General features: G+C 38.8%; 1 protein-coding gene across 3 annotated transcripts in view; it reads left to right on the top strand.

Moving 5' to 3' along the window:
* Positions 1-3,828, top strand: part of Gmnc (geminin coiled-coil domain containing) — a 33,343-nt gene extending 29,515 nt beyond the window's left edge. For all 3 annotated transcript variants that reach the window (XM_021209862.1, XM_021209860.1, XM_021209861.1), the window contains one exon: positions 283-3,828. In XM_021209862.1, coding sequence (XP_021065521.1) covers positions 283-900 — 618 coding nt within the window. In that variant the 3' untranslated portion in view covers positions 901-3,828. The remainder of the gene's footprint in view (positions 1-282) is intronic.
* Positions 3,829-13,519: the final 9,691 nt, after the last annotated feature.

Raw genomic sequence — 13,519 nt, 5'->3', positions numbered from 1 at the left:
ATAAATAAGTTTTATATGTGACACCTACTATTGACATCAGCTTTTCCTTCTCTTAGTTGAAACCTTACAGATGTCATCTGCTTCCTTCAACTTTTAAAAACTGAGTAAAGGATGTGAACGAAAGAAACAACTTATTAAGAATATTTATGTAACAAACAGTGGCCAGTTGATGAGTTTTACTTGTATGGGAACACACAAGACATTTAGCCTTCTTTTCCCTATGCAATTGTGTGAACAGTAACTATCTGAAGGAAGTATAGTTTTCAAATATTGCTTTTCCAGAAATTGCTGTCATCAGATGAGTTTTCAAAAGTGTTTGGAAAACTCAGAAAAGAGAAGAGGAAACCCAAAGAACACAGACACTCCCCTGCCGAGATCCCCCAGTCCAAAACTGCCAAGAGAAACCTCTCCACGGAGTTTTCTAACTGTGAAGAACAACCTGGGCCCCAAGTGGACCCCTGGGTTCTTCAAACCCTTGGGTTAAAAGACCTTAATACCATTGATGACACTCTACCAGCTAACTACAGTGCCGTAGCCTCTCATCCCAGAGCAGTTCCCAGTATTTCCTCCCAGTTTGTACATGATACAAATGTCTATGCAAATGTCCCCAGAGATCTACACCTCGATTACATAGGTCAGGGAACACATGGCTCACATACCACCTCCATCCACCAGGAAGATTGTCACAGTTTTGCTAGACTTTCTAATCCTCCAGTGATGGTGCAGACTCTTCCTTACCACACTGCAGATGTGTCACCCAACAAGACAGAGGTGGCCTTTTCCACATCTTTGAGCCCTCACTGTAATGTGAAAACTCATTCCTTCCACCAGGGACAAGCCTTTGTGCGTCGAGATGAGGAAGGAGGTTGGAAGTTTACCTGGGTCCCTAAGCAGACCTAGTGGTTCCTTCCTTCTATCACAAAGTACTGCCAGGACTTCTGTCTACAAAGATCTCTTGCAAATGGACTTGGCCACTGATAACACACCAGCTCTTGCCTGCCTCTTGCCACTGCCAGTGTTCCTTTAGGTTACACACATAAACTTGTAGGGTATGGTTATCAATAAACCATACTGATAGGGATCTGTTCTTCCTTTACTCAGACTTGACCTGTTTACAGGTTCATACCTGCAGTTGGCTTTCTCTCATTGTCTGAGGCCTGAATAGTTTTTCAAGACAAAACTGTCCTTTTCCAATTATGGACAGTTTAACAGCATATCATTTTCTATCAGATTGTCTAAACATGGCTTCTCTTCCTCCTCTGCTTGTCTTTGTGTCTGAAGATGGCCTTTAGAATGAGTCCCAATTCTATTTCACATACTTGCTACTGGATATTCACAGATGGGGGTTCTGCCCTTTAGCACTACTGAAGATGCAGGGTCAATATAAGTAACATTCTGTTCATGGAAGATCAAATGATTAAATGTCCCATGGTAATGCTGTCAAAGTATCTCTCAAACAAAGCTAACCTTACCGATATGCAATACCAATGACAAATTATAGCAGTCAAAGAACTACATCTACTTTAATGTGCCATGTGGTATATCAATCTCTCTTTGTACCTGACATTGTTTCTTTGAGCAGTATGGTACAAACCTTTTTGAGGGACTTTAATTAAAATAAAGAAAAGGAAAGGTTTCCTAGACTACACGGAGCTGACATCCACTTCACTGGAACTGAAGTCTTGCTTAACTTTGACATTGTCTTATCCTCCTTCATCCTCCATTCTGCATTCCATTAAACCATTTATAGAATACTTAGTATCCATGTCAGACAAGGTAAGGTGACATGTGTCCCAAGACCTATACAAGTGCACAAGTTAATCTTCACAAAGTTATTTCATTTGTGTAATGGTTCAGTTTTCCTGACTCTAGAATATAGTTGTTGCTAGGAAACCACTAGCATTCTGAGTAGAGTGTGGGTTGCATTTGCTTTAGTCCAAAATGACATCCCATTCTATTCTTCCCTTTAACTTTGATAAGTGATGCAGATATTATGTAGGGTGAACCTATATACAACCAAAACAAGAAAAATGAATATAAGCAATATATATATATATATATATATATATATATATATATATATATATTCTTGATATTCTTCAGCATAAGCCAGTTTTGTGTGTTAGTATAGTCTACTGGAAAGTCATTTGCATCTACCAATAGATACATATTAATTTTCAAGCTGTGCATTGATTGAATGCAAATCCTGACATCAAGGATTCATCCCTTTTTGGATTAAAGAAATGTTTCCTCATGTTTGTTTCCTTTGCACCCTGTTCTTGTGAGAATTAAGCATGTGTCATGGACACACGCCCATATTGTCTGCATACAGTCCATTGCTATTTCTCTCTTCACCATCCTTCTCAACCTGTCACTTCACAGAAAGCGTGTCTGAAATGTATACTGTCTGTAAGTTTTTGTAAGAAGGATGTTCTTTTGATTTTTGTTCTTTATTCTGTTTCAGTTTGATCAGAAAAATCAAAGAATCTGTGTTATACTTTCTATTGCCAATCTGTTTTATTTACTATCATTGAAGGCACTGGTACATGCTGGGATGTTTTCAAAACTTATGGAGCAATAGAACTATTAAAATCTTTCTTTTCAAAGGAGTGCCTTTTATATTTTAGTATCCACATCCCTGGTGGGTGACATCAATCCCATTTTAGAATAACAAAGTGAACATTAAAATCGATTGTATGTTACTCTGCTAGGAATTGAGTAAACAATGCAATTATTTTGAAAGTAGATTAAACAGAAAACCAAATTAGCTAAAAGATACTTATGTTGCATTGTTTAAACACTGTATTGTGTGATGTATGCCAAGAAGAAATACTCAGCATGGTGCACTGGTGCACAAAGAACAGCTACATACATATCACGGCTCTTGAGATCATTTCCAATCAACTTGGACTCATCCTGGTGTGTAGAAGTTAGATCCCATTGATACCTTGTTTAGACTTATAATATGAAAGGTGGAAACAGAGGAATTACTACATATTTTTGCAATTATATCTTCACATTTCTGATATTTATTTGAGTTATATAGAGACTATCATTTTGTTGATGTGTAAGAAATTTGATTTTATTATGTGAGTGCATGTTCTGACTTTATCTCTACAGCAATCCACTTAATATTTTACAAGAAAAAAATGACAAAAAAACCTATCTCTTTCTGAATGTGATGGGCACTTTCATATGGTGCAAATGATTTCCAACATTAGCTATTTTTCTCTCTGGGTTGTAACCATAACCTTCTTTGCACTAATTTTGTAACATGTTTATAGCTGGATTACTATCGTTGGCACTTAGGGTTACTGATTATTTCCTTTTTCCAGGTATATAACTGAGACTTTTAAATAATCTGTGGCCTAAAAATGTTCAAATGCCTAATGGATACAATTGTCTTAAACATAACATCACATGAAAATTTGAATCTAATGTTGATTTTTTAATCATATTATATTAACTATCCAAAAATTTTATACAATGTATTTTGATGATCAATACCTCCAACCCCTCCCATTACCATCTTATCTACCCTTAACCCCATATGCACCCAACATCTTTGTTTTGGGATATTTATGAATAAATCTGATAGGCTTAGTTCTTAAAACATATGACATAGGTATGTTTTACAGTATGTTTAAAATCTTCATTTTGACAGATGAACATAAGCATTTAGCTTTAATTCTTATAAAGACTATCTACAAATATCAAGTACAGTTTACTACTTGGAGTGTAAATACTATGATTTATTTTTGATTGGAACTATTTCTAATTATATAAGTCAACTTTGTAATCAATCTGACTAATAAATGAGAAAACTTATTTTATGGCCCTTTGGCTCTTTATTTTAGAAATGGTTTGTAGTGAATGGAACAATGTACTAAGAAAGAGATTTTGTACCTAATCCTGCTATAAATATTACATCATAAAATATATTTTCTTTTCTAAATCAGTTTTTAAAAAGCACAATTATTTAAAATGGAGAAACTGTTTAATAGCTATGACCTGTGATGCACTCTAATGAGGGTATTAGAATACAACATATTTTAAAGTTAAAGTAGCTACAAATGAGAAGAACAACTTGAATGTGTTTCATCAGAGCATGGAAAGTACTGGCTCTCAAGTTGGGAAAGTCTGTTCCACCGTGAACTAATCTGTGTTCAAGGCGTGACCACAGGAATCTTGTTTGGGATCTCAAGAGTAGCTGTGATTGGAAACAGATCCTTAAATGGTGATAAAGAGATGCTTACAGAGGCTGTGAGGACTTCTGTGAAGGTAAAAAGCAAGCTTCATCTCATAAAACCCTTTCTGATCTTCTTCTCACCTATAATTGCCCTAAATGATGGGAGGAAGGAAGGCTCGGCCAAGGTGAATAATCTGCACACCGGACTAACTGCACCTAGAAATTGAGCAGTTTTCCAAGTCTGTGATCTATTCCAGACCATCATTCACAAGGAGAATATTAATATCTGGAGGGAATGCATAGAGATTTATTTCATATTTTTTGTGTTGGAGAAAATTATGACTGAATTTCTCTCTGAATGAAACTTGAATAAGAACATAATGAATGCTCTTATGATAGGTGTATAAAGAATAATGACATTTTCAGATAAATAGGTGGAACTAGAAAATATACTGAGTGTAGTAGTATGTTGCCCAGATATACAAATACCAAATATACTTCCTCATCAGTAAGTTCTGAGCTTAAAATCCTTAGATGTGTGTATACAAGCAGAAGTAACATCAGACATCATGAAAGTAAGTACTATGAGGCTGGCAAGTGCTTGTTAGGGGAATAGCAGGATACAAATGACCTGAAGGGAACACAGGATGAGCAGACTCCCTAAACAATGTAGGCTACTGCTGTTGTTTTTGGTTGAAGGTGAGTCGCTCTTGATGAAGACACCATGCACTTCAGATACAGAACTCCAGGATCCATGCTGGATCTAACCTGAAAGCCTTTTCTGGGGACGAGCTTTCATTGCAGTGAAGGTACAGGCAAGCTGCCCAGGGAGGGAAGCAACCAACTTCCAACCGTAACACCTATGAACCCCATCAAGGACCAGCATGGCACCAGATCCCCTAGGGCAACAGTATAGCTTTATACCTTTGTGGTAGCCAGCAGGTCTCTAGTTGGACAAAGAACTGCTCAACAGAAGCAAAATCATGTCTGTTATAGGAAACTTTCCCAACTTTCAAGGACCAGAGATGTCATCGATCTGAAGGAGAACCTTCTGGCACTACTTTCCTAACCCATAACACAAAATAACTCCTGACTAAACTCTCAATACTTATCTTTATAGTCACAGATTAATGCACCTCTTACCCTTCATCCAGAGCTGCTTTTTGCAGCAAAGATTGTAACAGAATGCTACTGTAGTATGAATATTACATTGAATATTAGATTACACTGGACAAGATACAAAGAAAAACTGACCATGGGTTGCTCTGAAGCAATGGATACAACTACGGCACAACTTCTCCACCTTAGTCTCAAGGAACATCAAGAAAAAAAGGGAATGCAGACAAATGGCAGGGAAGTTACCCTCGTTATCCTTCAATACGATCATTGCTTAAACAGGACTTGAACATTAAGGATGATAGACCTGCTTCAGAGAAAGAGGTAAATCTCTAGGAGTCCTGTCCTTACACAAAGAGTTACAGGAAGCTGATGGCTACTGAGAAAAAAGGGAGACTTAGTCTTTTTCAGGGATGAGCCGCACAACTGCTTATCCAATACCAAGTGGTCAGCCCTAAAATTATATACATGCAAACAACACCAAGCAGGCTGAGGAGGTCACATTTACATATCTGTACATGTATACCTATATGTAATAAGAACAAAGAAAAAGACATACATTGGAGAGAGGGCACAGCTTGGGGAACACACAGAAGAGGTGCTACTGGAAAAGGAAATGGGAAAAATCATGCAAGTATCTATAGGAGACATATTAGGAAACTTAGTGCCAGTTTTCTGGTCAAGTACAAAAATTAATTGAAGCCCAATGAAATGTTCTTCATGCTATAATATAGAATGCTGACTTTATAGAAGCCAAATGAATATATGGCACAATGGCTGTAGCAGAATACACCAGCCTTTGACACAGAGGCTCTGAAAGTAGACAGCTCTCTTAATCCTTTATTTCATGGTCACTGTTGGCATCAGGACCTCTGAAACCTATGTGACATCACATAGGTGGGGCCTACAGAGCTGTTGAGACAGGACAAGACAATAGCCAACATATTCCCAGAATTCACTTGGCTCACCTCCCACCTTTACCTGTTACCTCATATTCATATATATATATATACATATGGGGAATGCCCCTCCCTCTCTCTCTTCCCCCCTTCTCTTTCGCTGCCACCTTCCTTGCCCCTCTCCCAATCAACCTCTTACATGTGGAACTGCTTGGCCTAGTGTGCTGTGTTCAGACTTGAGCCACTCTTCTAACACATCATTTGATGCTGAAACTCGGGAACTCAGTGGCACGGTCAATAGACTCTGTGGATAGACTCTGTGGAGCGCCGCAGTGGGGTCCAGCACAAGCGGTGAGATCACGGCCATGTGGACTGTCGCAGAGTGGGCTGCTGCCACTGACTGCTGCAGCCTGCAACCGAGGCTGCTGTGAGTGCTCAGGCTTGCTACCACCACTCAGCTAATACTGCTGCCAGCTGAACAGGCTGGAACTCTCACTGCCTGGAAGAACTTCTGCTCGGCCCACTGTGCGTACTGGCTGGGAGCAGTAGACTTGGCATCCTGGCCCCTCAGCTGTTTGTTGGAGGAATCACAGGCTTCCGCCATGGGAGCTGCTGCTTGCTGCTGCCACCGGAGGACATATGAACTTCTACCACATGAGCTGTGCCGCCCTAGTCCATCTTAAGGGGCTGGCTTCTGCTGGGCCCACACCTACCCACTCAGTTCCAAGTTTCTACTTACCAATTTGCTAGAATTCTTGCACAGACACCAGCATATTAATTGGTATGATCAGTTGACTAGAGGGCCCCTAATTTCCCAGATAGTGCATGGGGTTGGCGTTTTATAGCCACACCTCCTAGCTGACATATGAATTAAGAAATCAACCCTTGAGTGACCATTCCCTCAAACGCGGCTCTCGCTCCCCTCCCCTTCTGGACTCTTGCAGCTGTTTAAGAAATCCCTGGATCCAGGTAGGGCCCTTTTTGCAGTAAGTCCTGGATATACTGTGTAGTCTCTAGGGGGTCCTAGTGACAACTTGGGCCTCTAGCCTGGCTGATTTCTTTTTGGTTATTGAATTGTTCTTTGGACACGGGTACCAATAATCCAAAAAAAAAAAAAAAAAAAAAAAACAAAAAAAAAAAACAAAAAACCCAATGGGTGCTGCAATGTCTTTGAATGCATCTCCAGGCACCCACTGGCATATCTCATGGAAAATCTTTGAAGCTAACACCTGATTTGAAGGCATCAAAATTAATATACCTCTTCAATAAGGTCTGGATTCAGTACCAGCTAGATAATAGCTCCAAATGGCTGGCTATTTAATGGTACCCTAGATCAATTATTTTAAGGGATCTTAATACATACTGCCAGCGAACTGGTAATGGAAAGAGGTTCCCTATGTCCAAGCATTTCTCTATCTTCGCTCCAATCCCTCCATGTGCCCTTCTTGTTCCCCAACCCAATTTCTCTTAGCCATGAAACCTACATAACCTCCACCAGATGACCAGATGACGCTACAATGCTAGATCCAGCTAATGAACCACCTCCTTTCCGCTTAAGACATGTTTCCACACTGCCAAAACCCGAACTGCTGCCTCGGTTTCTCTTTATCAGGACACCCCAGAGCCTGCTACTTCTACCTCTCCAGACCCCTCCCCTTCCTCTGTGCCTGCCTCAGGTCACTCCAAACATCATACATTAGCACCAAATGATGTATTAGAATAGAATAGCAGCTTCGTCTGAATACAGCACACTAGACCAAAACAAATGTGTAAGAGGTTTATTGGGAAAGAGAAGGGGGGAAGAGAGGGGGAGGGGTGTTCCCCTTATATATATGAATAATAACATAACATAGGTAAAGGTGGGCGGTGAGTCAGGTGGATTCTGAGAATATTGTGGCTGTTGTCTTGGCAACAGGTCTGTAGGTCCCACTTATGTGATGTCACAGTTTTTAGAGGTCCTGATGTGAACAGTTGCCACTTGTCTAGTTGGAGACTCAAAATCTCATCATGTACAACAGAGATCTCATTCAAATCTCATAAATTTTGGACTAGGATGGAATGTTGTCAAAAATATCAGGCAGTGACTAGCCCTTGAAAATAGTAATGGGCCTCTCATTCCAAAAGGCAGAGAAATAAAAAGGAAAATGAATCTCTTTCCCAATTATGCCTGCTCATATTAAATCCTAAAGTAAAAAATGTACAAATATTTCACATGAAAGTCTGGCTGGAAGGTAGGCAAGGCATGGCTAAAGAAATAAGTGTTTGCAGAGCAAGCAAGGGCACTAAAGTGCAAATCCCCAGGATCCATTTAAAATAGAGCAGATGGACTAGCTAGATTGGATGGAATTTGTGGTCTCTGGGTTCAGGAAAAAAAATCTTGCCCCAATAAGTACAGTGGAAAGTAATTGAAGAAGACACCTCATATCATCTGGGGCTCTACATCTACATAACACTTGTCTGCTTACATACGTGTAACTGTCTATGCATATGGTACCACACATGTACACGCATAGCACACAAAGGCTTTCAGGAAATAGACTTCATATTCGTAGAGTTATTGGCATTATTCTCTTTTGAATGTGACTATTTTACAAAATCCTGAAGAGGTGGTAAGATAGTGGTTGAAGACACATGCAATGCAATATCTGTACATACGTACACCCCATGAGCTTTCCGTCTCCTCTCTTTGGAAATGGAGGATTAAATATTCTTTTTCAGGGAAACAATAGGTGTATTTGGCTTTGGCTTTGGCCTTCATCTTTATGCCAGGTTGATAATTTGAAATAGAAAGGCGTGGATGTCTTGCTGGGTTGAGGCCTCAGTACCTCAGGACCCTGTGGAGGGAGTGGTCCCTCAGGATCCTCCTTTGCAGGGAATATGACAGCCGGAGCCGCTATTTAATGAGGACTCTGCGAGAAGTCAAAACCTCTCCTTACCTTCAGGCAAAAGGCCAAAACACACCCTCCATTCATGTCGGCCTCTTGGGATTTGTTACCTTAGGAGGCTGTAGAATCCCCCCTTTTTCCATCCCTGCTGAGCAGGGTGTGGTTCCAGGTGGAATCTGGAAGTGGCACCTGTACATGTGCTCCCCTGGGCCCAACTGCCTGGTGAGCTGTTTGAATGTCAACACCACATCCTCCATCGGGAGTTAGAGGACCATCTTGCCAAAGACTGCCTTTTCTCCTTTGGTGTGTAAGGATCATGACTAATGTCATTTTGCCCTCCTACTGTGCTTACTAAACATTTGCATTAACGTTTTAGTCAATAACCTTTTGAAAGGATAGAGGCCGAATCAAGTTTGTTGTGAACCATCTCATTAGCAACAATGGGGCCAAAATGGTCTAGGGTTCTAAACTAGCCCATGGATGAACTCCAAAAGCATTCTTTCTCAGTGTTTTGTACACAGACAGATTAATATCTGTAGCAATTACATTGATATGTTTATGTCAGCAAATCAAAACACAATGTGCTCCAATATCCCTTCCTTTTGCAGCCATGAGAGTGTGTACCTATAAAGGATTTTGCAGTTAAAACTATGTGGATCCTAGGGAGAAAGGGCCAGGAGAATGAATAGAAATCAGGAGGTGGCTGGGGGCAACACAGAGACAGATGGACATGGGAATACCTCTCCCTTCTCAGAGGTGAAAGGGGTGGGAGAGGGACCATGTGAGAAGAAGAACTGGTAGAAGAGACAGTGCTGCAATCATATGTAAAGGGAGTAAAATTAATTACTAGAAAAAGAACGTGGATCCTCTGCTCACAGTGGCCTAAGGAATAAACTCTTCTTCTCCATGTCAGTATTTTGACCTGAAAGTGGTGGTACATTTTTTTAAAGGATGATGTATAGCTTAAGATTCCGGTTTTTATTCTTGCCAATCACATACAGGTAAAGTATCCCTCTTTAAATTATCAAAGGAAAAGCCTTCATATTTCCTAAAGCAGGTCATTTTAAATAAATAATACATCACACACACACACACACACACACACACACACACACAAAACACACACACACACACACACACACATATTTCAAACTATAATCTTGTTTCCTAGGGACTATGGTACATAGTTTTTTGAATACAGGAAAATCAGGAAAGTGTACGCTGAAAGCATGGTATCAGGGGCATTCAGCGGATTGCAAAGTTGTCATTACAAGGAGTTTAAGCACAGTTGGGAAGGATAACAGGAGACAAACAAAGACAAGGTGTGAGACCTCTCAGGAATGGGAACCAGCATTGTTGGTTACATGATTTCTTTTCATAAAGGATGACGATGTCCCTAGAATCCAACAGAAGTTTCTCCATAAACAGAACTTCTATGTATCTATCATAGTAGCTAATAATGGGCACTGAGTCCACATGAGTAAGAAGATGGCTTAGACGTGTTGTCTCTATCCTTACCAGCAGGGGTCACACTTCATGTCAGTTTACACTGTCCTTAAAACAGTAAGTGGTGAGTCTAACTCTTACAGGTTTTCTTTTAAAATACTCAGAATGTCTTAAGTTTAAATCAAATATTCCTCAAGAAAAAGAAAAGAAATAGTTTTCAAACTCCCCATTTTAATGTTTTACTACTAATAATTTAATATTTCCTTGAAAAACATTACATAAGATGAGCATGTAATATGAATTCTAAGCATGTGTTGTCATCTGTCTGAAAAGATCCTGTAAACCAGGAACATGTCTACAGTATATTGGAAATCACACCATTTGGGTTTTAGCCACAAAGTACTTCTGCAGTCAATGATGCTATCCTAAAGAAAGCAGCTACAGTAACTCTGAAATAATTGTTAGGTCATGTTTGCTGTGTTCTCATCTATTGAAATAGTACTCATGGAGTGTCTAGTAGGTTAAAAAAAAATCTTACCTGCTGATTTAGAGGATGAAGTTAATAAAGTTACTGAAATCAATAGAACTAATATAATTTTATGTGCATTGATGTTTTGCCTACATGTTTGTCTGTGTAAGGGTGTCGGATTCTATAATGCTGAAGTTGCAGATGGCTGTCAACTGCCATAAGGGTACTGGAAATTGAACCCAGGTCTCTGAAAGACAGTGCTCTCAATTACTGATTCATCCCTCATGCACCGGTACTAATATTTTAATTGTCTTACTAAAATTTCCTGGAATTTCAAAGTTCTGATTCTGTCAATTGATAACGCTCATGACCTTTGAGATATAAGAGGCTAGTTTTTATAAATAATCCATATTAATTTCTCATTATAGGTATAATCCAAGTTCATTTTATACATTAATTATGTTTTATGGAATAAGATAGACAAATGGGATTCTCACTAGGCAGTGACTTTCCTTATTAGGTGTATTCAGGTGTAAATGGCATGTAGGAAAATTATAAATGCTTGCTGTAGCTGGTCAGAAAGTCGATGCTGATCTAGAAATGTAATGTCATGAGAATTATTTTCTGATTTTTTTTTACATTGTTACACAGAGTCTTTTGTTTCTCTTCTAGAAAAAGATTCAGGCTGTCATAAAGTTATTCAATGCATAAAATATTGATAATATTATTTGTTGTATTGAATCATCTGATCACAGTTGTATAAAGGATTCTATAATGTGTCTTTTACTTGTATGTATATGAATTAACAAAATTTATGGTTTGAATTTTATATCTACATAATTCAATTAGAAACAATGTGTTAAATTAAAACAAAAACTAATGGTTATATCACTGTATAAAAGTACTAATTTATATATAAGCAGATAATAAAAAGTAACCGAATAAACAATAAACAGTGGGTGTGGAGAGCAGTAGAAAAGAGTTAGGGTGATCTCTCCCCTCGCATATGTACTTTTGCTAATGTTGAAACCAAAAGAAGCTGCAGAAAACATAAGTGAGCATAGATCAGAATGATGGACAGGTGGTAGACTTTCATCCTCCCAAATCAACAAAGAACGAGTGGTCCCCCGGGAAGAGGTAAGTGGTAGTGTGACTGAGTTAGATGGTTGAGCAACCAATTTTCAAGTCATTTTACTTCTTGGTGGGACCGTGGTATTTTAACCTTGGAGAGTCAACAGAGCCACATCCCTATTTTCTTAGGTCATCTCTGTTCAAGTGTCCTCTTAATTCTTAAACTACCTTCGCTTAAAATAATTTATCATATAAGTTCAAGACTTTTATATTTTTAATTGAAATATTACTTTATGTGTAGGCAAAATTTAAAAGTGACAATGTGGGAAACTGACTTTCAAGAAATATGGAAAAAGGCCTATTATTATGAACCAATATAGGAAACAAAATCTTTCACTATAAAAGATGTAAAACAGAACCAGCTAGTGGTTAGAATATGTGATCTTCAAAAGCTTGGACTGCAGAGATGGGTCAGTTGGCAAAGGAACTTGTGTGAAATCCTGATCTCTAGAACCTACATAAACATTGGGCGTGGTAATACATGTCAGTAACCCTAGTATTCCTCCATTGGGATGGAAACGGAGACAGGAGAATTCTTTGCAAGTTTGCAGGGCAGCTGTCCTAGACATGGCTCCATGGCCTCAAAGTGGCATTTGAAGTCCAGTTCTTGAGATTGACCTGTGAATTCCTCAGCCTGTTATTTCCACAGGATGTGTTGAGGCACACATGTTCCCTCATGTATGCTTGAGGGTACACATACATACATGCACACACACACGAGACATACACAGCACTACCACCACCATCTACACAATTAAATTTTACAAGCCATGTGTGCATGTGTTCATGTAACAGTGTAGGCGATGCAAATGAGACACAATATTCTGAAAGTGAGAGTCAAGCTCTCTTTTTCTTGAACAGGGGTACAGTTCCCCCTAAAATCTCCAAAGGAAGTTGAGAAAAATGTTTATCCTTCCTGGACTTGCTCTTCACTGTGATCTTCCCTGGATGCTGGTATTTGTTAAGACTAACCAAAGTAGAGGCAACACATGTCTGGCCATCGTTCCAAACATATTCCAAACATAAACATTAAACCTTCATGAAAATGCCATGAAATTCAATAAGTATTAATGGCTCATGTTATTTGGTCACTACTATTGCTATGACTAATGTTTTGAGTATTTGAAAAACAAAGTATTATTTAGTTCATTTATTAGTATTATACTATGCATGTTAACCAGTGAGTATTCTGTAAATAATTGCTAGTCATTTATTCTTTCTAAGGAAAATGATCAACATGTAAATGTCTAAAAAGATTGTCCCTTTTATTACAATAGTGCTTTCTTTTGTGCATAGCATTGATTTGTTAAAAAATAATCATCTATTGTGCAAAATTTACAAGATTTTGAATGCATTAATTCATTATAAATAAATTTGATATTGC

The sequence above is a fragment of the Mus pahari genome, chromosome 12 (genome assembly GCF_900095145.1).
Source record: "Mus pahari chromosome 12, PAHARI_EIJ_v1.1, whole genome shotgun sequence".
NCBI lineage: Eukaryota > Metazoa > Chordata > Mammalia > Rodentia > Muridae > Mus > Mus pahari.
Note: the sequence above shows the minus strand (reverse complement) of the source record. Positions and strands in the feature narration are given on the sequence as shown.